The following is a 27304-nucleotide window of genomic DNA, read 5'->3' as shown; positions in this document are numbered from 1 at the left end:
TACTTGCCCCTCTTTCCAAAACTCTTGCATTTACCTCCCTAACAACCCCATCCATAAACAAATTAAACAACCATGGAGACATCACACACCCCTGCCGCAAACCTACATTCACTGAGAACCAATCACTTTCCTCTCTTCCTACACGTACACAAGCCTTACATCCTCGATAAAAACTTTTCACTGCTTCTAACAACTTTCCTCCCACACCATATATTCTTAATACCTTCCACAGAGCATCTCTATCAACTCTATCATATGCCTTCTCCAGATCCATAAATGCTACATACAAATCCATTTGCTTTTCTAAGTATTTCTCACATACATTCTTCAAAGCAAACACCTGATCCACACATCCTCTACCACTTCTGAAACCACATTGCTCTTCCCCAATCTGATGCTCTGTACATGCCTTCACCCTCTCAATCAATACCCTCCCATATAATTTACCAGGAATACTCAACAAACTTATACCTCTGTAATTTGAGCACTCACTCTTATTCCCTTTGCCTTTGTACAATGGCACTATGCACGCATTCCGCCAATCCTCAGGCACCTCACCATGAGTCATACATACATTAAATAACCTTACCAACCAGTCAATAATACAGTCACCCCCTTTTTTAATAAATTCCACTGCAATACCATCCAAACCTGCTGCCTTGCCGGCTTTCATCTTCCGCAAAGCTTTCACTACCTCTTCTCTGTTTACCAAATCATTTTCCCTAACCCTCTCACTTTGCACACCACCTCGACCAAAACACCCTATATCTGCCACTCTATCATCAAACACATTCAACAAACCTTCAAAATACTCACTGCATCTCCTTCTCACATCACCACTACTTGTTATCACCTCCCCATTTGCGCCCTTCACTGAAGTTCCCATTTGCTCCCTTGTCTTACGCACTTTATTTACCTCCTTCCAGAACATCTTTTTATTCTCCCTAAAATTTAATGATACTCTCTCACCCCAACTCTCATTTGCCCTTTTTTTCACCTCTTGCACCTTTCTCTTGACCTCCTGTCTCTTTCTTTTATACATCTCCCACTCAATTGCATTTTTTCCCTGCAAAAATCATCCAAATGCCTCTCTCTTCTCTTTCACTAATACTCTTACTTCTTCATCCCACCACTCACTACCCTTTCTAATCAACCCACCTCCCACTCTTCTCATGCCACAAGCATCTTTTGCGCAATCCATCACTGATTCCCTAAATACATCCCATTCCTCCCCCACTCCCCTTACTTCCATTGTTCTCACCTTTTTCCATTCTGTACTCAGTCTCTCCTGGTACTTCCTCACACAGGTCTCCTTCCCAAGCTCACTTACTCTCACCACCCTCTTCACCCCAACATTCACTCTTCTTTTCTGAAAACCCATACAAATCTTCACCTTAGCCTCCACAAGATAATGATCAGACATCCCTCCAGTTGCACCTCTCAGCACATTAACATCCAAAAGTCTTTCTTTCGCACGCCTGTCAATTAACACATAATCCAATAACACTCTCTGGCCATCTCTCCTACTTACATAAGTATACTTATGTATATCTCGCTTTTTAAACCAGGTATTCCCAATCATCAGTCCTTTTTCAGCACATAAATCTACAAGCTCTTCACCATTTCCATTTACAACACTGAACACCCCATGTATACCAATTATTCCCTCAACTGCCACATTACTCACCTTTGCATTCAAATCACCCATCACTATAACCCGGTCTCGTGCATCAAAACCACTAACACACTCATTCAGCTGCTCCCAAAACACTTGCCTCTCATGATCTTTCTTCTCATGCCCGGGTGCATATGCACCAATAATCACCCACCTCTCTCCATCAACTTTCAGTTTTACCCATATTAATCGAGAATTTACTTTCTTACATTCTATCACATACTCCCACAACTCCTGTTTCAGGAGTATTGCTACTCCTTCCCTTGCTCTTGTCCTCTCACTAACCCCTGACTTTACTCCCCAGACATTCCCAAACCACCCTTCCCCTTTACCCTTGAGCTTCGTTTCACTCAGAGCCAAAACATCCAGGTTCCTTTCCTCAAACATACTACCTATCTCTCCTTTTTTCACATCTTGGTTACATCCACACACATTTAGGCACCCCACTCTGAGCCTTCGAGGAGGATGAGCACTCCCCGCGTGACTCCTTCTTCTGTTTCCCATTTTAGAAAGTTAATACAAGGAGGGGAGGATTTCTGGCCCCCCCGCTCCCGTCCCCTCTAGTCGCTTTCTACGACACGCGAGGAATACGTGGGAAGTATTCTTTCACCCCTATCCCCAGGGATAATATACATATATATATACATATACACATACACACACATACACATACATACGCACATATACACACACACACACACACACATACATATATATACATATGAAAAATGTAAGAAACAATTTAGAAAACTGAAACTTCTAGCTTGAAATGAATGAAAAAATGAATGTCACATAATGGTTCAACCTCTGGCTATGGAAAAAGGAAATGTATAATTTATTTACACAAACGTCAATAGCAGTTCTCATCAATTTAACCACTGTATCAATAAGCTTCAATGTCTAAGCTACATTTTTCTCCAATTTCATTATTTTCTTGTCAAAACACCATGTATGAAAACTATCACTCCAGTAACACAACTATAAACATTTACTTCCCCTTTAAAAAAAGTTCTGGGGAAGTCTGTCTCGATACACTGCGGGAAACTCTACCACCTGGCGAGGTTTGTGTTGCAATGGTTCCTGATTTACAAACGTAGTAGCATCACTGGTGGGCAGAGGTAGTTCCGTTTGCGAAGAGGCGCTCAAAGCTGATCTGTCCGTGGTTGTTCGGGAGTACCTCCGCGCCAGCTATGGCCTTTATAATCATCATCAGTGATAGTGAAGATAGTTGGTAAATGAGACACACATCGTCACATCTTTCCGAACACGTTCACTTCTACCCATAGGTGTTCCTGGCTATCACATGAAAGTCTTTGGGAATACCTGGTTTAAAAAGCGAGATATACATAAGTATACTTATGTAAGTAGGAGAGATGGCCAGAGAGCGTTATTGGATTACGTGTTAATTGACAGGTGTGCGAAAGAGAGACTTTTGGATGTTAATGTGCTGAGAGGTGCAACTGGAGGGATGTCTGATCATTATCTTGTGGAGGCTAAGGTGAAGATTTGTATGGGTTTTCAGAAAAGAAGAGTGAATGTTGGGGTGAAGAGGGTGGTGAGAGTAAGTGAGCTTGGGAAGGAGACCTGTGTGAGGAAGTACCAGGAGAGACTGAGTACAGAATGGAAAAAGGTGAGAACAATGGAAGTAAGGGGAGTGGGGGAGGAATGGGATGTATTTAGGGAATCAGTGATGGATTGCGCAAAAGACGCTTGTGGCATGAGAAGAGTGGGAGGTGGGTTGATTAGAAAGGGTAGTGAGTGGTGGGATGAAGAAGTAAGAGTATTAGTGAAAGAGAAGAGAGAGGCATTTGGACAATTTTTGCAGGGAAAAAATGCAATTGAGTGGGAGATGTATAAAAGAAAGAGACAGGAGGTCAAGAGAAAGGTGCAAGAGGTGAAAAAAAGGGCAAATGAGAGTTGGGGTGAGAGAGTATCATTAAATTTTAGGGAGAATAAAAAGATGTTCTGGAAGGAGGTAAATAAAGTGCGTAAGACAAGGGAGCAAATGGGAACTTCAGTGAAGGGCGCAAATGGGGAGGTGATAACAAGTAGTGGTGATGTGAGAAGGAGATGCAGTGAGTATTTTGAAGGTTTGTTGAATGTGTTTGATGATAAGAGTGGCAGATATAGGGTGTTTTGGTCGAGGTGGTGTGCAAAGTGAGAGGGTTAGGGAAAATGATTTGGTAAACAGAGAAGAGGTAGTGAAAGCTTTGCGGAAGATGAAAGCCGGCAAGGCAGCAGGTTTGGATGGTATTGCAGTGGAATTTATTAAAAAAGGGGGTGACTGTATTGTTGACTGGTTGGTAAGGTTATTTAATGTATGTATGACTCATGGTGAGGTGCCTGAGGATTGGCGGAATGCGTGCATAGTGCCATTGTACAAAGGCAAAGGGGATAAGAGTGAGTGCTCAAATTACAGAGGTATAAGTTTGTTGAGTATTCCTGGTAAATTATATGGGAGGGTATTGATTGAGAGGGTGAAGGAATGTACAGAGCAGCAGATTGGGGAAGAGCAGTGTGGTTTCAGAAGTGGTAGAGGATGTGTGGATCAGGTGTTTGCTTTGAAGAATGTATGTGAGAAATACTTAGAAAAGCAAATGGATTTGTATGTAGCATTTATGGATCTGGAGAAGGCATATGATAGAGTTGATAGAGATGCTCTGTGGAAGGTATTAAGAATATATGGTGTGGGAGGAAAGTTGTTAGAAGCAGTGAAAAGTTTTTATCAAGGATGTAAGGCTTGTGTACGTGTAGGAAGAGAGGAAAGTGGTTGGTTCTCAGTGAATGTAGGTTTGCAGCAGGGGTGTGTGATGTCTCCATGGTTGTTTAATTTGTTTATGGATGGGGTTGTTAGGGAGGTAAATGCAAGAGTTTGGAAAGAGGGGCAAGTATGAAGTCTGTTGGGGATGAGAGAGTTTGGGAAGTGAGTCAGTTGTTGTTCGCTGATGATACAGCGCTGGTGGCTGATTCATGTGAGAAACTGCAGAAGCTGGTGACTGAGTTTGGTAAAGTGTGTGAAAGAAGAAAGTTAAGAGTAAATGTGAATAAGAGCAAGGTTATTAGGTACAGTAGGGTTGAGGGTCAAGTCAATTGGGAGGTGAGTTTAAATGGAGAAAAACTGGAGGAAGTGAAGTGTTTTAGATATCTGGGAGTGGATCTGGCAGCGGATGGAACCATGGAAGCGGAAGTGGATCATAGGGTGGGGGAGGGGGCGAAAATTCTGGGAGCCTTGAAGAATGTGTGGAAGTCGAGAACATTATCTCGGAAAGCAAAAATGGGTATGTTTGAAGGAATAGTGGTTCCAACAATGTTGTATGGTTGCGAGACATGGGCTATGGATAGAGTTGTGCGCAGGAGGATGGATGTGCTGGAAATGAGATGTTTGAGGACAATATGTGGTGTGAGGTGGTTTGATGGAGTAAGTAACGTAAGGGTAAGAGAGATGTGTGGAAATAAAAAGAGCGTGGTTGAGAGAGCAGAAGATGGTGTTTTGAAATGGTTCGGGCACATGGAGAGAATGAGTGAGGAAAGATTGACCAAGAGAATATATGTGTCGGAGGTGGAGGGAACGAGGAGAAGAGAGAGACCAAACTGGAGGTGGAAAGATGGAGTGAAAAAGATTTTGTGGGATCGGGGCCTGAACATGCAGGAGGGTGAAAGGAGGGAAAGGAATAGAGTGAATTGGAGCGATGTGGTATACCGGGATTGACGTGCTGTCAGTGGATTGAATCAAGGCATGTGAAGCGTCTGGGGTAAACCATGGAAAGCTGTGTAGGTATGTATATTTGCGTGTGTGGACGTATGTATATACATGTGTATGGGGGTGGGTTGGGCCATTTCTTTCGTCTGTTTCCTTGCGCTACCTCGCAAACGCGGGAGACAGCGACAAAGCAAAAAGAAAAAAAAATATATATATATATATATATATATATATATATATATATATATATATTCCCAATTACCAGTCCTTTTTCAGCACATAAATCTACAAGCTCTTCACTATTTCCATTTACAACACTAAACACCCCATGTATACCAATTATTCCCTCAACTGCCACATTACTCACCTTTGCATTCAAATCACCCATCACTATAACCCGGTCTTGTGCATCAAAACCACTAACACACTCATTCAGCTGCTCCCAAAACACTTGCCTCTCATGATCTTTCTTCTCATGCCCAGGTGCATATGCACCAATAATCACCCACCTCTCTCCATCAACTTTCAGTTTTACCCATATCAATCTAGAATTTACTTTCCTACACCCTATCACATACTCCCACAACTCCTGTTTCTGCAGTAGTGCTACTCCTTCCCTTGCTCTTGTCGTCTCACTAACCCCTTACTTTACTCTCAAGACATTCCCAAACCACTCTTCCCCTTTACCCTTGAGCTTCATTTCACTCAGAGCCAAAACATCCAGGTTCCTTTCCTCAAACATACTACCTATCTCTCCTTTTTTCTCATCTTGGTTACATTCACACACATTTAGACACCCCAATCTGAGCCTTCAAGGAAGATGAGCACTCCCCGCGTGACTCCTTCTCCTGTTTCCCCTTTTAGCATCAGATTCGGGAAGAGCAGCATGGTTTCAGAAGTGGTAGAGGATGTGTGGATCAGGTGTTTGCTTTGAGGAATGTATGTGAGAAATACTTAGAAAAGCAAATGGATTTGTATGTAGCATTTATGAATCTGGAGAAAGCATATGATAGAGTTGATAGAGATGCTCTGTGGAAGGTATTAAGAATATATGGTGTGGGAGGCAAGTTGTTAGAAGCAGTGAAAAGTTTTTATCGAGCATGTAAGGCATGTGTACGTGTAGGAAGAGAGGAAAGTGATTGGTTCCCAATGAATGTAGGTTTGCGGCAGGGGTGTGTGATGTCTCCATGGTTGTTTAATTTGTTTATGGATGGGGTTGTTAGGGAGGTGAATCCAAGAGTTTTGGAAAGAAGGGCAAGTATGCAGTCTGTTGTGGATGAGAAAGCGTGGGAGGTGAGTCAGTTGTTGTTCGCTGATGATACAGCGCTGGTGTCTGATTCATGTGAGAAACTGCAGAAGCTGGTGACTGAGTTTGGTAAAGTGTGTGAGAGAAGAAAGTTGAGAGTAAATGTGAATAAGAGCAAGGTTATTAGGTACAGTAGTGTGGGGGGGGTCAAGTCAATTGGGAGGTAAGTTTGAATGGAGAAAAACTGGAGGAAGTGAAGTGTTTTAGATATCTGGGAGTGGATTTGGCAGCAGATGGAACCATGGAAGCAGAAGTGAATCATAGGGTGGGGGAGGGGGTGAAAGTTCTGGCAGCGTTGAAGAGTGTGTGGAAATCAAGCACATTATCTCGGAAAGCAAAAATGGGTATGTTTGAAGGAGTAGTGGTTCCAACAATGTTGTATGGTTGCGAGGCATGGGCTATGGATAGAGTTGTGTGCAGGAGGGTGGATGTGCTGGAAATGAGATGTTTGAGGACAATATGTGGTGTGAGGTGGTTTGATCGAGTAAGTAATAATAGGGTAAGAGAAATGTGTGGTAATAAAAAGAGTGTGGTTGAGAGAGCAGTAGAGGGTGTTTTGAAATGGTTTGGTCGCATGGAGAGAATGAGTGAGGAAAGATTGACCAAGAGGATATATGTGTCAGAGGTGGAGGGAACGAGGAGAAGTGGGAGACCAAATTGGAGGTGGAAAGATGGAGTGAAAAAGATTTTGAGTGAGCGGGGCCTGAACATAAAGGAGGGTGAAAGGCGTGCAAGGAATAGAGTGAATTGGAACGATGTGGTATACCGGGGTCGACGTGCTGTCAATGGATTGAACCAGGGCATGTGAACCGTCTGGGGTAAACCATGGAAAGTTCTGTGGGGCCTGGATGTGGAAAGGGAGCTGTGGTTTTGGTGTATTATTACATGACAGCTAGAGACTGAGTGTGAACGAATGGGGCCTTTGTTGTCTTTTCCTAGCGCTACCTCGCACACATGAGGGGGGAGGGGGTTGTTATTCCATGTGTGGCGAGGTGGTGATGGGAATAAATAAAGGCAGACAATATGAATTATGTACATGTGTATATATGTATATGTCTGTGTGTGTATATATATGTGTACATTGAGATGTATATGTATGTATATTTGCGTGTGTGGACATGTATGTATATACATGTGTATGTGGGTGGGTTGGGCCATTCTCTCGTCTGTTTCCTTGCGCTACCTTGCTAACGCAGGAGACAGCGACAAAGCAAAATAAATAAATAAGGAATAGAGTGAACTGGATCGATATGGTATACCGGGGTCGACGTGCTGTCAATGGATTGAATCAGGGCATGTGAAGCGTCTGGGATAAACCATGGAAAGTTCTGTGGGGCCTGGATGTGGAAAGGGAGCTGTGGTTTCGGGCATTATTGCATAACAGCTGGAGACTGAATGTGAGCGAATGGGGCCTTTGTTGTCTTTTCCTGGCGCTGCCTCGTGCACATGAGGGGGGAGGGGGACGTTATTCCGTGTGTGGCGGGGTGGTGATGGGGGTGAGTAGGGGCAGGCAGTGTGAATTGTGTACAGGTGTATATATGTGTGTACGTTGGGATGTGTGGGTGTATATGTTTGCGTGTGTGGACGTGTGTGTGTGTGTGTGTGTGTGTGTGTGTGTGTGTGTGTGTGTGTGTGTGTGTGTGTGTGTGTGTGCATGTGTGTAGGAGTGGGTTGGGCCATTTCTTTTGTCTGTTTCCTTGCGCTACCTCACAGGCGTGGGAGACAGCGACAAAGCAAAAGAACGAAAAAAATAAATGGGGTGAGAGAGTATCATTAAATTTTAGGGAGAATAAAAAGATGTTCTGGAAGGAGGTAAATAAAGTGCGTAAGACAAAGGAGCAAATGGGAACTTCAGTGAAGGGCGCAAATGGGGAGGTGATAACAAGTAGTGGTGATGTGAGAAGGAGATGCAGTGAGTATTTTGAAGGTTTGTTGAATGTGTTTGATGATAGAGTGGCAGATATAGAGTGTTTTGTTCAAGGTGGTGTGCAAAGTGAGAGGGTTCGGGAAAATGATTTGGTAAACAGAGAAGAGGTAGTGAAAGCTTTGCGGAAGATGAAAGCCGGCAAGGCAGCAGGTTTGGATGGTATTGCAGTGGAATTTATTAAAAAAGGGGGTGACTGTATTGTTGACTGGTTGGTAAGGTTATTTAATGTATGTATGACTCATGGTGAGGTGCCTGAGGATTGGCGGAATGCGTGCATAGTGCCATTGTACAAAGGCAAAGGGGATAAGAGTGAGTGCTCAAATTACAGAGGTATAAGTTTGTTGAATATTCCTGGTAAATTATATGGGAGGGTATTGATTGAGAGGGTGAAGGCATGTACAGAGCATCAGATTGGGGAAGAGCAGTGCGGTTTCAGAAGTGGTAGAGGATGTGTGGATCAGGTGTTTGCTTTGAAGAATGTATGTGAGAAATACTTAGAAAAGCAAATGGATTTGTATGTAGCATTTATGGATCTGGAGAAGGCATATGATAGAGTTGATAGAGATGCTCTGTGGAAGGTATTAAGAATATATGGTGTGGGAGGAAAGTTGTTAGAAGCAGTGAAAAGTTTTTATCGAGGATGTAAGGCATGTGTACGTGTAGGAAGAGAGGAAAGTGATTGGTTCTCAGTGAATGTAGGTTTGCGGCAGGGGTGTGTGATGTCTCCATGGTTGTTTAATTTGTTTATGGATGGGGTTGTTAGGGAGGTAAATGCAAGAGTTTTGGAAAGAGGGGCAAGTATGAAGTCTGTTGGGGATGAGAGAGCTTGGGAAGTGAGTCAGTTGTTGTTCGCTGATGATACAGCGCTGGTGGCTGATTCATGTGAGAAACTGCAGAAGCTGGTGACTGAGTTTGGTAAAGTGTGTGATGTCTCCATGGTTGTTTAATTTGTTTATGGATGGGGTTGTTAGGGAGGTAAATGCAAGAGTTTTGGAAAGAGGGGCAAGTATGAAGTCTGTTGGGGATGAGAGAGCTTGGGAAGTGAGTCAGTTGTTGTTCGCTGATGATACAGTGCTGGTGGCTGATTCATGTGAGAAACTGCAGAAGCTGGTGACTGAGTTTGGTAAAGTGTGTGGAAGAAGAAAGTTAAGAGTAAATGTGAATAAGAGCAAGGTTATTAGGTACAGTAGGGTTGAGGGTCAAGTCAATTGGGAGGTGAGTTTGAATGGAGAAAAACTGGAGGAAGTGAAGTGTTTTAGATATCTGGGAGTGGATCTGGCAGTGGATGGAACCATGGAAGCGGAAGTGGATCATAGGGTGGGGGAGGGGGCGAAAATTCTGGGGGCCTTGAAGAATGTGTGGAAGTCGAGAACATTATCTCGGAAAGCAAAAATGGGTATGTTTGAAGGAATAGTGGTTCCAACAATGTTGTATGGTTGCGAGGCGTGGGCTATGGATAGAGTTGTGCGCAGGAGGATGGATGTGCTGGAAACGAGATGTTTGAGAACAATGTGTGGTGTGAGGGGGTTTGATCGAGTGAGTAACGTAAGGGTAAGAGAGATGTGTGGAAATAAAAAGAGTGTGGTTGAGAGAGCAGAAGAGGGTGTTTTGAAGTGGTTTGGGCACATGGAGAGAATGAGTGAGGAAAGATTGACCAAGAGGATATATGTGTCGGAGGTGGAGGGAACGAGGAGAAGAGGGAGACCAAATTGGAGGTGGAAAGATGGAGTGAAAAAGATTTTGTGTGATCGGGGCCTGAACATGCAGGAGGGTGAAAGGAGGGCAAGGAATAGAGTGAATTGGAGCGATGTGGTATACCGGAGTTGACGTGCTGTCAGTGGATTGAATCAAGGCATGTGAAGCGTCTGGGGTAAACCATGGAAAGCTGTGTAGGTGTGTATATTTGCGTGTGTGGACGTATGTATATACATGTGTATGGGGGGGGGTTGGGCCATTTCTTTCGTCTGTTTCCTTGCGCTACCTCGCAAACGCGGGAGACAGCGACAAAGTATAATAAAAAAAAATATATATATATATATATATTGTTACGAACACGTGTGTGTTGTTATCTATTTCTTATCAGGGCGAGGAGTGATGCCAGAGGGTGAATCGGAGTTTCTGTCCACCCAGCATTTTATGAGAGTGTAACTACACCGAGACTCTGGGACCCTCCAACCAATAAGAATTGCTCCTATATTTCTATAGCCAATCAAAATGTAAGGTTTATAGCAGCAAGGGTGAACGCTTGTCTTCTTGTACCCACTACACCCGCTGAGACTCGAGTCCTCTCTTTCCAGCCCAGCGAGGTGGGTGGTGTCCCCTGCTGTAAACCTGTAAGCCCGTAAGCCTGTAAATCTGTAAGCCTGTAAGCCTGTAAGCCCATTACGTGACTGCTGTGTTATAAGCCCGTTACCCGTGTGTTGTGTTATAAGTGTTTACTGTGTTACATCAGATTTAGCTAAGAGTTTACTGTGTTACATCAGGTTTACATAAGTGTAACGATGAAGTTCATTGTGTCACGTCAAGCGTAACTAAGTGTCACAAGAAAGAGATCTGGCTTGAAATCTTATCTGGAATGATATCTCATGTTCAATGTTAAACTCACTTTCAGTGTTAACGTAATGATTCATGCTTGATTTATGTGCTTATCTTTGTACACTTGAATTCTTTCATTATAAGTAGATTTAATGTAATGCTGGTCTTTAATTCAATCCCATAACTTTATCATTGTGTTATCCTGAGTTGTGCAACTTGACAAATCTAACGTCCTTGCAAGACGAGGACCAGTATAGTATTTGTAAAATATGTTACTGGCGACCTGGCCTGAATAAGTGTTGAGTTCGTAACAACATATATATATACATATACATATATATATATATATATATATATATATATATATATATATATATATATCTTTCTTTCTTTCATACTATTCGCCATTTCCTGCATTAGCAAGGTAGCGTTAGGAACAGAGGACTGGGCCTTTGAGGGAATATCCTCACCTGGCCCCCTTCTCTGTTCCTTCTTTTGGAAAATTAACAAAAAAACGAGAGGGGAAGATTTCCAGCCACGCGCTCCCTCCCCTTTTAGTCGCCTTCTACAACATGCAGGGAATACATGGGAAGTATTCTTTCTCCCCTATCCCCAGGGATATATATATATATATATATATATATATATATATATATATATATATATATATATATATATATATATATATATATTTTTCTTTTTTTTTTTTTTGCTTTGTCGCTGTCTCCCGCGTTTGCGAGGTAGCGCAAGGAAACAGACGAAAGAAATGGCCCAACCCACCCCCATACACATGTATATACATACGTCCACACACGCAAATATACATACCTACACAGCTTTCCATGGTTTACCCCAGACGCTTCACATGCCTTGATTCAATCCACCGACAGCACGTCAACCCCGGTATACCACATCGCTCCAATTCACTCTATTCCTTGCCCTCCTTTCACCCTCCTGCATGTTCAGGCCCCGATCACACAAAATCTTCTTCGCTCCATCTTTCCACCTCCAATTTGGTCTCCCTCTTCTCCTCGTTCCCTCCACCTCCGACACATATATCCTCTTGGTCAATCTTTCCTCACTCATTCTCTCCATGTGCCCAAACCATTTCAAAACACCCTCTTCTGCTCTCTCAACCACGCTCTTTTTATTTCCACACATCTCTCTTACCCTTACGTTGCTCACTCGATCAAACCACCTCACACCACACATTGTCCTCAAACATCTCATTTCCAGCACATCCATCCTCCTGCGCACATCTCTATCCATAGCCCACGCCTCGCAACCATACAACATTGTTGGAACCACTATTCCTTCAAACATACCCATTTTTGCTTTACGAAATAATGTTCTCGACTTCCACACATTCTTCAAGGCTCCCAGAATTTTCGCCCCCTCCCCCACCCTATGATCCACTTCCGCTTCCATGGTTCCATCCGCTGCCAGATCCACTCCCAGATATCTAAAACACTTCACTTCCTCCAGTTTTTCTCCATTCAAACTCACCTCCCAATTGACTTGACCCTCAACCCTACTGTACCTAATAACCTTGCTCTTATTCACATTTACTCTTAACTTTCTTCTTTCACACACTTTACCAAACTCAGTCACCAGCTTCTGCAGTTTCTCACATGAATCAGCCACCAGCGCTGTATCATCAGCGAACAACAACTGACTCACTTCCCTAGCTCTCTCATCCCCAACACACTTCATACTTGCCCCTCTTTCCAAAAGAGTGGATCTGGCGGGGGATGGAACCATGGAAGCGGAAGTGGATCATAGGGTGGGGGAGGGGGCGAAAATTCTGGGAGCCTTGAAGAATGTGTGGAAGTCGAGAACATTATCTCAGAAAGCAAAAATGGGTATGTTTGAAGGAATAGTGGTTCCAACAATGTTGTATGGTTGCGAGGCGTGGGATATGGATAGAGTTGTGCGCAGGAGGATGGATGTGCTGGAAATGAGATGTTTGAGGACAATGTGTGGTGTGAGGTGGTTTGATCGAGTAAGTAACGTAAGGGTAAGAGAGATGTGTGGAAATAAAAAGAGCTTGGTTGAGAGAGCAGAAGAGGGTCTTTTGAAATGGTTTGGGCACATGGAGAGAATGAGTGAGGAAAGATTGACCAAGAGGATATATGTGTCGGAGGTGGAGGGAATGAGAAGTGGGAGACCAAATTGGAGGTGGAAAGATGGAGTGAAAAAGATTTTGTGTGATCGGGGCCTGAACATGCAGGAGGGTGAAAGGAGGGAAAGGAATAGAGTGAATTGGATCGATGTGGTATACCGGGGTTGACGTGCTGTCAGTGGATTGAATCAAGGCATGTGAAGCGTCTGGGGTAAACCATGGAAAGCTGTGTAGGTATGTATATTTGCGTGTGTGGACGTATGTATATACATGCGTATGGGGGTGGGTTGGGCCATTTCTTTCGTCTGTTTCCTTGCGCTACCTCGCAAACGCGGGAGACAGCGACAAAGTATAAAAAAAAAAAAAAATATATATATATATATATATATATATATATATATATATATATATATATATATATATATATATATATATATATTCACAAGTACATATTCATACTTGCTTGCCTTCATCCATTGCCAGCAACACACCACCCAGTAGGAAACAGCACCACCACCCCCTGTGTCAGTATGGTACTGTCAGGAAACAAAGGAAAGATCACGTCCACTCACACTCATTCTCTAGTTGTCATGTGTAAATAACCAAAACCACAGATCCCTATCCACATCCAGTCCCTATGAGGTCACACCAGAAAGAAAGAGTCACCTTCATCACAGTTATTTCACTGCCAGGTGAGCATAGGGAGAGAGGTCTCATCAACGAAATTCTCACTCTAAAGAAGTCCATCATTTTCCTGCTCCTGACTGGATAACAGCCTTGAAGCTGCAAGGGTTCTTGGGTTGCATAATTCAAAGAAAATATGTACACTAACTTGAATGAAAGATATTGCACAAAATATTGTCTTCCTAACATCCAGTCCTAGTACCTATTTCTGACAAACCTAATATCCAACACTGCTACTATATTCTAACAACAAAAAAGACCAGTAAAACCTTACCTGTATCATAGGATTACAGTAGGAGTTTGGAAGAGACATATCCAAACCAGAGAAACTTGTTCGGTTGTATTGATCATAATCAAAATCATCCATACCATGCTTGCCATACTTTATTTCTATTTTCCTGTATCGCCAAGGAACATGAACAGTCATTCCTTCTTCATTTTTCCCCACAGGATTTTCACTTGCATTAGCTTTTTGTCCTTTTATGCGGCTGAACTTGTAAGGTACCTGTAAATAGAATAATTACAAAAATTCTACAAAGCTTTCCTTTTGGAAATAAAAGTTCAACAAGTTAGTTCCTGGTAAACAGAGGTCACTTTCTAGCACTTTCTGTGGTCAATCCATATCCTACAATTACCTATAACCTTTTAAACTGTCAAGAATTTCCTGTCCAATCCTGAGAGACCCATCTTTTTTAAAGTTTTATAAAGGACAATGTGTGGTGTGAGGTGGTTTGATCGAGTAAGTAACGTAAGGGTAAGAGAGATGTGTGGAAATAAAAAGAGCGTGGTTGAGAGAGCAGAAGAGGGTGTTTTGAAATGGTTTGGGCACATGGAGAGAATGAGTGAGGAAAGATTGACCAAGAGGATATACGTGTCGGTGGTGGAGGGAACGAGGAGAAGAGGGAGACCAAATTGGAGGTGGAAAGATGGAGTGAAAAAGATTTTGTGTGATCGGGGCCTGAACATGCAGGAGGGTGAAAAGAGGGAAAGGAATAGAGTGAATTGGAGCGATGTGGTATACCGGGGTTGACATGCTGTCAGTGGATTGAATCAAGGCATGTGAAGCGTCTGGGGTAAACCATGGAAAGCTGTGTAGGTATGTATATTTACGTGTGTGGACGTATGTATATACATGTGTATGGGGGTGGGTTGGGCCATTTCTTTCGTGTGTTTCCTTGCGCTACCTCGCAAACGCGGGAGACAGCGGCAAAAAAAAAAAAAAAAAAAAAAAAAAGAAAGAAAGAAAGAAAGAAATCTCATCCTTACAAGATGACAAATAAATGGTATAAAAGTAAACATAGCCATGAAAATTTCAAGGATAAATAAGCAAACATGTAGCAAGAAAAGTCCATAGATAAGCTGTACTTTCACTTTTATATATAACAATAAACAATCTTTCCACCAAATTTGTTTCACCATGATTTTTTTCCCACCTAATATATATTAAATGATAAAATGAATCCTATTTTGCACAAACTTTGTTACAATCATCAGGGTCAAGTGCACAGGTTCAAATCCTGGTTATGGCAGTTGGTCCACAGTCAACCCAGCAGTTCATCAGCAAGGTGGGGCCAGGAAACACAGAAAAAAAACAACATATATGTATACATATGCACATTTTCATACTAACTTTCCCTTGATGCATTCCTGGTGCCACCCCACCCCACAGGAAACAGCAATGCTGCCCCCAACTTCAGTGAGGTAGCGCCAAGAAAACAGATAAAAAAAGGCCACATTCATTCACACTCAGTCTCTAGCTGTCATGTGTAATGCAATGAAACCACAGGTCCCTATCCACATCCAGGCTCCACAGACCTTTCCATGGTTTACCCAAGACGTTCCACATGCCCTGGTTCAGTTGTTAAGACAGCATGTCGACCCCAGTATACCACATCGTTCCAATTCACTCTATTCCTTGCATGCCTCTCACCCTACTACTGTATGTTCAGGCCCTGATCATTCAAAACCTCTTTACTCCATCCTTCCACCTCCAATTTGGTCAGCTGCTTCTTCTTGTTCCCTCCACCTCTGACACATACATCCTCTTTGTCCACATTTCCTCACTCATTCCCTCAATATGTCCAAACCATTTCAACACACCCTCTTCTGCTCTCTCAACCACTCTTTTTATTACCACACATCTCTCTTACCTTACCTTACCTCTCTTTTATCCCTGGGGATAGGGGATTAAGAATACTTCTCACGTATTCCCTGCGTGTCGTAGAAGGCGACTAAAAGGGGAGGGAGCGGGGGGCTGGAAATCCTCCCCTCTCGTTTTTTGTTTTTTTTTTTTCCAAAAGAAGGAACAGAGGGGGCCAGGTGAGGATATTCCAAAAAAGGCCCAGTCCTCTGTTCCTAACGCTACCTCGCTAACGCGGGAAATGGCGAATAGTTTAAAAGAAAAGAAGAAAAGATCTCTCTTACCCTTTCATTACTTACTCAATCAAACCACCTCAAACCACACACTGTCCTAAAACATTTCATTTCCAATACATCCATCCTCCTCCACACAACCCTATCAATTGCCCATGTCTTGCAACCATATAATATTGTTGGAACTACTATTCCTTCAAACATACCCATTTTTGCTCTCTGAGATAATGTTCTCTCCTTAAACAAATTCTTCATTGCTCCCAAAACCTTTGCTACCTCCCCTACCTTGTGACACTTCTGCTTCCATGGTCCATTCACTGCTAAGTCAACTCCCAGATAGCTAAAACACTTCACTTCCTCCAACCTTTCTCAATTCAAATTACATCCCAGTTAACTTGTCCCTCACCCCTACTGAATCTGGTAACCTTGCTCTTATTCACATTTACTCTCAACTTTCTCCTTTCACACAATTTTCCAAACTCAGTCACCAACTTCTAGTTTCCCACTTGAATCAGCCACCAGTGCTGTAGCAGCAAACAACGATTGAATCAGTTCCCAAGCCCTCTCATCTCCAACAGAATGCATACTCGCCTTTCTCTCCAAAACTCTTGCATTTACCTCCCTAACCACCCCATACATAAACAAATTAAACAACCATGGTGACATCACACACCTCTACTGCAGACCCACCTTCATTGGCAACCAGTAACTCTCTGCTCTTCCTACTCGTACACATGCCTTACATCCTTGATAAAAACTTTTCACTGCTTCCAACAGCTTACCTCCCAAACCATATACTCTGAAGACTTTCCACAAAGCATCTCTATCAGCCATATCATATGCTTTCTCCAGATCCATAAATGCCACATAAGAATCCACCTGTTTTTCAAAGTATTTCTCACACACATTCTTCAAAGCAAACACCTGATCCACACATCCTCCATCACTTCTGACACCACACTGCTCCTCCCCAATCTGATGCTCTGTACATACCTTCACCCTCTCAATCAATAACCTCCCATACAATTTTCCAGGAATACTCAACAAACTTATGTCTCTGTAGTTTGAACACTCACCTTTATCCCCTATGCCTTTATACAATGGCACTATATATGCATTCTGCTGATCCTCAGGCACTTCACTATAACCCATATATACATTGAATATCTTTACCAACAAATCAATAACACAGTCACCCAGTTTCTTAATAAATTCAACTACAATACCATCCAAGATGCTGCCTTAAAGGATTTCGTCTTCTGCAAGGCTTTCACCAACTCTTCTTTCTTAACCAAACAATGTTCCCTGACCCCTCTCACTTTGCACACCATCCTGACCAAAGCACCCTACATCTGCCACTCTGTCATCAAACACATTCAACAAACCTTCAAAATACTCACTCCATCTCCAAACTTCATCATTACCTGTAGTCACCTCCCCTCTTGCCCCCTTCACCAATGTTCTTCATCCCACCACTCACTACCCTTTCTCATCTGCCCACCTCCCACCTTTCCCAAGCCACATGCATCTTTTGCACATGCCATCATTGCTTCCCTAAATACATACCATTCCTCATCCAATTCCCTTACGTCATTTGTGATCACCTTTTGCCATTCTACACTCAATCTCTCCTATTACTTCCTCAAACAAGTGTCCTTTCCAACCTCATTGACTTTCACCACTCTCTTCTCCTCAATAATTTCTTTTCCTTTAAGATAACATCTACAAATCTATACTTTTGCCTCCACCAGATATTGATCAGACATCCTTCCAGCTGTCTCTCTCAGCACATTAACATCCAAAAGTCTCCCTTTTACATGCCTATCAATTAACATGTAATCAAATAATGCCCTTCGACCATCTCTCCTACTCACATAAGTATACTTATGCATATCTCACTATTTAAACCAGGTATTCCCAATCACTAGCCTTTTATCAGCACACAAATCCACAAGCTCTTCAACATTTCCATTCACAACACTGAATACACCATGTAAACCAATCATACCTTCCACTGCCACATAACTCACATTCTCATTCAAATAACCCATCGCTAATACCCGGTCTAAAGCACAAAAGCTGCTGACACATTCACTCAGCAGCTCCTAAAACACTTGCCTGTCATGATCTTTCTTCTCATAACCAGGTGCATAAACAACAATAATCACCCATCTCCTTAAATCCACTTTCAGTTTTATCCAAATCAATCTAGAATTTACCTTCTTACACTCTCTCACACTCACACAACTCCTGCTTCAGTAGTGTCGAGTACAGTGATGCTGTTTTCCTGTGGGGTGGGTAGCGACAGGAATGGATGAAGGCAAGCAAGTATGAATATGTACATGGGTATGTACATAATGTCTGCGTATGTGTATGTATAACTATGCCGTCTATTCTGGATGAGAGGGGATGGGAAGTGAGTCAGTTGTTGTTCGCTGATGATACAACACTGGTGGCTGACTTGGGTGAGAAACTGCAGAGGTTAGTGACTGAATTTGGTAAAGTGTGTGAAAGAAGAAAGTTGAGAGTAAATGGGAATAAGAGCAAGGTTATTAGGTCCAGTAGGGCTGAGGGACAAGCTAACTGGAAGGTAAATTTGAATGGAGAAAAATTGGAGGAAGTGAAGTGTTTTAGATATCTGGGAATGGACTCAACAGGGAATGGAACCATGGAAGCAGAAGTGAGTCACAGGGTGGGAGAAGGGGCGAAGGTTCTCAGAGCACTGAAGAACAGGTGAAAGGCAGGAATATTATCTGAGAGAGCAATAATGGGTATGTTTGAAGGATAGTGTTTCCAACAATGTTATATGGTTGTGTGGCATGGGCTATAGATAGGATTGTGCAGAGAAGAGTGGATGTGTTGGAAATGAGATGTTTGAGGACAATATGTGGTGTGAGGTGGCTTGATCGAGTAAGTAATGAAAGGGTAAGAGAGATATGTGGTAATAAAAAGAAATTGGTTGAGAGAGCAGAAGAGGGTGTGTTGAAATGGTATGGACACATGGAGAGAATGAGTCAGGAAAGATTGACAAACAGGATATATGTGTCAGAGGTGGAGGGAAGAAGGAGAAGCAGGAGACCAAATTGGAGGTGGAAGGATGGAGTGAAAAACATTTTGAACGAATGGGGCTTAAACATACAGGAGGGTGAAAGGCGTGCAAGGAATAGAGTGAATTGGAACGATGTGGTATACTGGGGTCAACGTGATGTCAATGGATTGAACCAGGGTATGCGAAGCATCTGGGGTAAACCAAGGAAAGGTCTGTGAGGCCTCGATGTGGAAAGGGAGCTGTTGTGCTGGTGCATTACACATGGCTGCTAGACTGACTGTGAACGATTGTGACCTTTTTGTCTGTCTCTGGAACTTCCTCCATGGAGGAGGAAGGGGGAATGCTATTTCGTGTGTGGCAGGGTGGCAAAGGAATAAATGAAGGCAGCAAGTATGAATGTGTTCATGTGTATATATGTATAATTCTGTTTATGATTATATATGTATACGTTGAAAGGTATACATATGCATATGAGTGTGTGTATGAGTTTATGTATACACATGTATGTAGGTAGGTTAGGCCATTCCTTGTCTGTTTCTTTGTGCCAGCTCGCTAATACAGGAGACGGCAGTTAAGTATAATGAATAAAATAAATAAAAAATATATTTATTTATCTATTTATTTATTTTGCTTTGTCACTGTCTCCCGCGTTAGTGAGGTAGCACAAGTCTATTGGGAGATAAGTTTGAATGGAGGAAAACTGGAGGAAAAGAAGTGTTTTAGATATCTGGGAGTGGATTTGGCAGCAGATGGAACCATGGAAGCGGAAGTGAGTTACAGGGTGGGGGAGGGGGCAAAAGTTCGGGGAGCAATGAAAAATGTGCGGAAGGCGAGAACATTATCTCGGTGAGCAAAAATGGGTATGTTTGAAGGAATAGTGGTCCCAACAATGTTATAAGGATGCGAGGCTTGGGCTATAGATAGAGTTGTGTGGAGGAGGGTGGATGTGTTGGAAATAAGATGTTTGAGGACAATATGCGGTGTGAGGTGGTTTGATCGAGTAAGTAATGAAAGAGGAAGAGAGATGTGTGGTAATAAAAACAGTATGGTTGATAGAGCAGAAGAGGGTGTTTTGAAATGGTTTGGTCGAATGGAGAGAATGAGTGAGGAAAGATTGACAAAGAGGATATATGTATTAGAGGTGGAGGGAATGAGAAGTGGGACCAAAATGGAGGTGGAAGGATGGCGTGAAAAAGATTTTGAGCGATTGGGGCCTGAACATGCAGGAGGGTGAAAGGCATACAAAGAACAGAGTGAATTGGAACGATGTGGTATGCCAGGGTCGATGTGCTGTCAATGGATTGAACCAGGGCATGTGAAGCGTCTAGGGTAAACCATGGAAAGTTTTGTGGGGCCTGGATGTGGAAAGGGAGCTGTGGTTTCGGTGCATTACACATGACAGCTAGAGACTGAGTAGGAACGAATGTGGCCTTTGTTGTCTTTTCCTAGTGCTACCTATCACGCATGCGGGGGGAAGGGGGTGCAGTTCATGTGTGGCGGGGTGGCAATGGGAATGGATGAAAGCAGCAAGTACGAATATGTACATGTGTATATATGTATATGTCTGTGTATGTATATGTACATATACGTTGAAATGTATAGGGATGTATACATGCATGTGTGGGCGCTTATGTATATACATGCGTATGTCGGTGGGTTGGGCCATTCTTTCATCTGTTTCCTTGCACTACCTCGCTAACGTGGGAGATAGAGACAAAGTCAAACAAATAAAATGAATAAAGTATCAACTTCATTCTCATTTTTATTAGGCTGGATAATGTGCACACAGAGGCATGAAACTTTTGTGAGAAGCATTTCAGTAGAACTTTGAAGATTGGCAAAGGGCACAGATGCCCAAAATTCAGGGAGATGACCTGCTACTATTACATCAGGTAGGCATATTCAGTAAAACAGTTATGATAAAATATGATTGTGGAATGTTAAAATTCATGGAAGGTATGATTGCATGAGAAACTGAACACCAAAGGTGGGTGTGCTGAGGTGGTAAAGGTAAATGAATATAATAAACAAGGATAATCAACAGTTAAGCAAGATCTCTGAGAGCTAGTGTAAAGGAAAACTAAACAAGAGATAAAAGGAAAGAGTGGAACAGTGCATGTGCACACCAAAAGGAATGACCAATGCTCTACATTCAAATATTTAGAAAAAATTAAGCATGTACCACCATGGCTTAAATATAAGGTCTGTATATCAAGACTACAATTGTTACTACAGCAGCAGCAGTGAAAAGCACTAATCAGATAGAGTCTTGTTATATCGGCTGAGTATCACCTGGTTTCTTTTCTTGTTGTGCAAGTTTGGAGCATAGCCAATGGAACCAACAATCTTCATACTCTGCAGAATCGCTGGATCAACAGGAGGTGTAGGTCTGTTGGGGAGACATTTCATGTTCAAAAGAGTACCAAGATTATAGAGTGAAATCAAATAACTATAAAAAACATCTTCCATTTCCTATAATGTAATTCTTAAGAGTATACTAAAATGCACTTCATTATCAAACTGAGCAATACCTGAGAGGAAGCATAAAAGTAAAGTTCAAGTCTCTACTACAGAGCCATAAATGAATCTCACAATCACATAGAGGAAGAAAAGGTTGATAATATCTGAAAGTCCCAAGAACCTGGTGAGCAAGGGTCAAGTACTATGAGAACACACATGGGGGAGTTACTACTTATATGAAATGTGACAACTAAATCTTTCCTAAACCTAAGACATGCAATTTTCTTTTTGAGAGGTTGCTTTATTTAATCAGATATGATAATATCAACACTCCAGTGCACTGAAACAATGACCAAACTTTAAGAACTTGAGTGTATCTTTTTGCTGAGTTTTGATAACCTATTTGTTGTGTCAGTCCCAACATTCACTGTACACTTTGTGTACTGAAGATTTCCAAATATTTGAAGAGGACATTTCTGTAAGTTTATCAGAATTAATTTGGAATTTTTCTAAATACAATATAAAATTCAGCACAGTAAAAAAATTACATGTGCTGTATAAATGAAAGATATGCTGCTCTTCTGTCATGCACTTGGAGTACTCCAATTGTATCATAAGGTGCACTGTAATGGTGGTTGTAATGATTGATATGAATGTGAAGGTGGGATGTAATGAAATTGGGGAATACCTGGAATAAATGAGAACAGAAGTTATCTTTTGGATGTCTGTGCTGAGAAGGGTATATTCCTTGCAAACATGTTTTCAGAACTTGATGATCCATAAGGATACATGGAAGAAAAATGACAGAAGAATAGAACAAATAGGTTTGACTGACTATGTGGCCATAGGTGAAAGGTTAAGAAAGGTCGTGGTAGGTGCTAGAGTTGTGAGGAGATTCTTTATAGATTCTAACCATTTCACAGTTCTTTTGTGTGTGTGTGTGTGTGTGTGTGTGTGTGTGTGTGTGTGTGTGTGTGTGTATTTATGTGTGTGTGTGTGTGTGTGTGTGGGGGGGGGGTGAGGATCAGGGAGAAATGAAGGTATGGTGTAGGAAAGAATGTAATGGTAAAAGTGTTGGCAACTTAGATGATGAATCAGAAAGAATGCATGGAGGTGTATGAAAGGAAGGTGACCAAAAGTTTGAGTGGAAATGCAGTAAATGCAGGTATTTGAAATGCTTAAAGACTGTAAAAGGTTGCAAAATTAGTACTTGGATACAAGGTCATGAGATACAGGAATAAAAAGGGAAATGCATGGGGAACAGATGAGATTAGGAATGCTGTGAATGAAAGAGGTATATGGTAGACTGCTGGAAAGGAATGTAACAGAAGTTCAGCAAAGGAGGATGGAAGAATATAAGATGTGTAAGTGAAATGTTCATTGAGCTGGAAGGAGATGAAAAAGGAAAGAAGTGGATGTGAGAGTGGAAATGTTAATGTGAGCAGTAATAAAGTATAGTTGCTGAATCAAAAGGAGGAAGTGAAAGGTACATGGAATGAAAAGTGTCAGGAACAGACAAAGAAAGGTTACATTCCCTCACATCCATTCTCTTGCTGTCAAGTGCAATGCAACAAAATCACAGCCCCCTATCCACAACTAGACCTTTCCATGGTTTTCCCCACTTCACATGTCCTGAATCAGTCCATTAGCAGCATGTCAACCCCTGCAAACCACATCATTCCAATTAACTCTTAACTGATGCACACCTTTCACCCTCCTGAATAATAATAATAATAAAAAAAGGTTTTCATGTTTCCAAAGTCTCCTTATATCTTACAACTACACTCCTATGGCCAACATATTTTCTTGAAGTGAAATTCAAGCTGACACATCAGTTATGAAAACATACAAATTCAAAGAAATAATACCTGTAACGAACTTTCATATACTGCTCTGGCCAATCAGAGAGTTGTGCAGTGGTTGAGTAATACATGGGTACTGATGCTAATGAAGCTGTAGCATCTGTCAGGGGCATTGTTTGAGCTTGTTCTGGTAAATCTGGCATAATTGTTTCCTGAAAAGTTGAGAGTAATGACAAAAGGATATCATGTCATACTAAAATTATGATAATAAACCCTACAATTACATGGATACTATAAAGGGAGCTTAAGCAGCCAAGTTTCCACTTCAGATTAAATCATCAACCTCAGTGTACCATAAATAATTCTAATTCCAGTTCCATGGGATGTAGATGCGAGAAAGTGCATAAACCTCTAAAATCACCATTACTACTTCCGTATCCCTGCATATTATGCCAAAGTGAAACTTGGATTCCATTTTAAAAAAACTATTTCTAACTTTTTCATCTTACACAATAAGTTGATGTTGGCAAACACAGGTAATCAAAGGTAGATGCATGTAAAAGAAAGTTATGGCATTTGAATGGAAACAGAGTGAAATTATAGATTTTGCAAAAGCATATAGAATGGAAGAAGGTGTAGTAAACTGTGTTTTGGATCTGGGGAGAGAAAGACTGAAAGAGGTGAGAGAATTTAAGTACCTAGGAGCTGTCTTGGGTAAGTTTGGTGATATGAAAGGAGTGATAAGGGAGAGAGCAGTACAGGGTAGAAGAGTCATTGGGTTCCTTAACGGAATAATGAAAGGGAGAGGTGTAAGTATGGAAGTGAAGAGAGGATTAAGGGACCGCACAGTCCCCCTTATCCTGACCTATGCAGCCAAAACATGGATATGGACGAGTCACAGAAGTCAAGAATCCAGGCTGCAGAAATTAAATACTTGAGAGGAGCATGAGGTATGAATATGTGGAACGAAGAACAATACGAGAGGGTGCATGAGAGCTTTGGTATGGCAGGGAGTGCAAAGGGAATGAGTTGTGGAGTGCCAGTGGGTTAAACATAACATTCTGAGATGGTTGACGCATAAGGAAAGAATGCAACATGGGGAATTAACAAGGAGAGTATTTAATAGTACAGGTTGATATTTTATCCAAAATGCTGGGACCAGAAGTGTTTCGGAGTTTGGATTTCTTTGGATTTTGACATACTTGCATATACATAATGAGATATCTTGGGGATGGAACCTAAGTCAAAACACAAAATCCATTTATGTTTCATATTTTATTTATTTTATTATACTTTGTCACTGTCTCCTGCGTTAGCGAGGTAGCGCAAGGAAACAGACGAAAGAACGGCCTAACCCACCCACATACACACGTATATACATACACGTCCACACACGCACATATACATACCCATACATCTCAATTTATACATATATACACATGTACATAATTCATACTGATTGCCCCTATTCATTCCCGTCGCCACCCCGCTACACATGAAATGACAGCCCCTCCCCACGCATGTGCATGAGGTAGCGCTAGGAAAAGACAACAAAGGCCACATTCGTTCACACTCAGTCTCTAGCTGTCATGTATAATGCACCGAAACCACATATACACCTTATAAACATAGCTCGATGGTAATTCATACAATATTTCTAATACTTCTGCACATGAAACAAAGCTTGTGTAACAATGAACCATCAGAAAGCTAAGGTGTCACAATTTCAGCCACCCACATGGACAATCTGTGGTTGTTTGGCATCACTTTCATTCCTGACTCTGAATCAAAATCTACTGATAGGCAATCATTTTCTTACACTTATTCACACATAAATACTTAACAGTATAAAATACATGAGACACCATCAATACAAAGAAAAAATAGTATGTCATGTCGCCGCTCAAAAGGTTTTGGATTTTGAAGCATTTCGGATTTTGGATTTTTGGATTAAGGATGCTCAACTTGTACAATAAAGGGGTTGGTGTGAGATAGGACCACCTATGACACAGGAAAATAGAGTGGGAGAGTACTGGCAGGAGAGAAATGGGAGAGAATGCCTGGAATTGTGAATGTGAAGGAGGCATGTCCATCCCCTCGACAGGAGTTCTCAAAGTGAATGGGAATGTAAATGGGAGTCAAAGATATAGATAGAAAGATAGCACTGGATCATCCACAAATTTCAGTTCCTCACAATGTGAACTGATATTACACAGAGATCTCCAATTTCAAAAAATTTCATTAAAGTTAATCTTCATAACTTTCAAACATACACCATCAAAGTAGCCCATCATTCATTCTAGCTCTTCCTCCAACTTACCTAACAACACAGAATCATCTGTATTCATCAAGTGTGACAATTTCCATTCTGTTTCTCCATAACTAAACATAAAGCACATTTACAGTTTCCCACCACTCTCATCTTGGGTAAAGGTCCTGGATCTACTTTCCTGAGGTTTTGCAGTCCAAGGTTGCACTACTTCAAGCAGCAAAAAAATGATGGACTCCTTTGCAATGAGAAGCTCTTTCATGAGAATGTACTTCAAATGATACTGCCTTGCCAAAGATGACCTTGGGGTGTAACCACATACAGGCTGAGTCCAACACCACCCAGAATTATACAGATGTACACATGCACAGGTGCTGTTCCCATAGTCCAGTTTGCTTGTGGAAGAAATTACATCATAAACTGTGCCTAACTTTTTTCTTTAATAATCCCCATATGTCAGCCAATCTCCCTCACACTGATTTTTAGAGCAGAAGACATATATTCTTGTTATCTATCATAAATGATGTGCCTGTGAATATTTTAAGAATATAGCGTAAAAGCTAGCTCGAGACAAATAATCATCGGAGCCATGATCTCCTTTCTTATCGCAGGCTGCCAAATGTGTCATCCATGTCCTTCACCCTTCAATAAGCAGTAAGCCAGACCAACACAAAGGTATCAATATATCTCTCTAGGTATTTTCGACAGCTTCTGAATACTAAATTCATCACCTTACAGTTTCCCTTCCACACACAATGATTGACTTTCTGGACCATGCCCACCATTTAAAAGTTTATGGTGGGAAGTTTAAGAGGGAAAGACAAAAGAGAATTCCACAGCTTCACTGTTGAAGAAAAGAAAAAAGTATCACAACAGTCAGTCCTTATGTGGCTGGTTTCCACACAGAATCTATATGAATAGACAGCCAGTCATGTACATGTGCCATCAGTCCAGAACACAGGGGATGGGGCACACAAAGACAGCTTAAAAAAGCAGTGGCTGACAAAATACTGGTAGAAAAGAGAGTAGCAACATAACAGCAGATAGAAAAGGATAGCTGAAGAGAAATGACAACAGGAGAGTTAATAAAGTGGAGGGCTCTTGATTCCACTCCTGCTAGGTGAAAAGTAAAAGAAGAGTCAACTCATATACGTATGTAGAGCTCCAAACTACAGCTTTTGCAGTGTTCATTGTATCAGGTTTCTAAGACAGAATGGAGGATACATCTATGTGCAACATATTTACATTATTGCAGTGCTGAATCATAATGTTTTAAAACTGAACAGCCGGATAAGAGACATTTACAGAGACATATGTAGAAACTACATTATTGTATAGTTAAATTCAATCAGGTTATTACCTTTCCATTCCAAATAAAGAGAGGAAATACATTTACTGGAAG

At 41.7% G+C, this 27304-nt stretch overlaps 1 protein-coding gene across 4 annotated transcripts in view; it reads right to left on the bottom strand.

Annotated features, from left to right (window-relative positions):
- The window catches only part of PAN2 (PAN2-PAN3 deadenylation complex catalytic subunit PAN2), a 381243-nt gene that overhangs the window by 266579 nt on the left and 87360 nt on the right, over positions 1 to 27304 (bottom strand). For all 4 annotated transcript variants that reach the window (XM_071685459.1, XM_071685467.1, XM_071685439.1 and 1 more), the window contains exons 9-11: positions 23700 to 23845; positions 21664 to 21760; positions 14224 to 14454 (exon numbers count right to left, since the gene is read on the bottom strand). In XM_071685459.1, the coding sequence (XP_071541560.1) occupies positions 14224 to 14454; positions 21664 to 21760; positions 23700 to 23845 (474 nt within the window). The remainder of the gene's footprint in view (positions 1 to 14223; positions 14455 to 21663; positions 21761 to 23699; positions 23846 to 27304) is intronic.

Source organism: Panulirus ornatus, chromosome 3 (genome assembly GCF_036320965.1).
Source record: "Panulirus ornatus isolate Po-2019 chromosome 3, ASM3632096v1, whole genome shotgun sequence".
In the NCBI taxonomy this organism is placed as follows: domain Eukaryota; kingdom Metazoa; phylum Arthropoda; class Malacostraca; order Decapoda; family Palinuridae; genus Panulirus; species Panulirus ornatus.
Note: the sequence above shows the minus strand (reverse complement) of the source record. Positions and strands in the feature narration are given on the sequence as shown.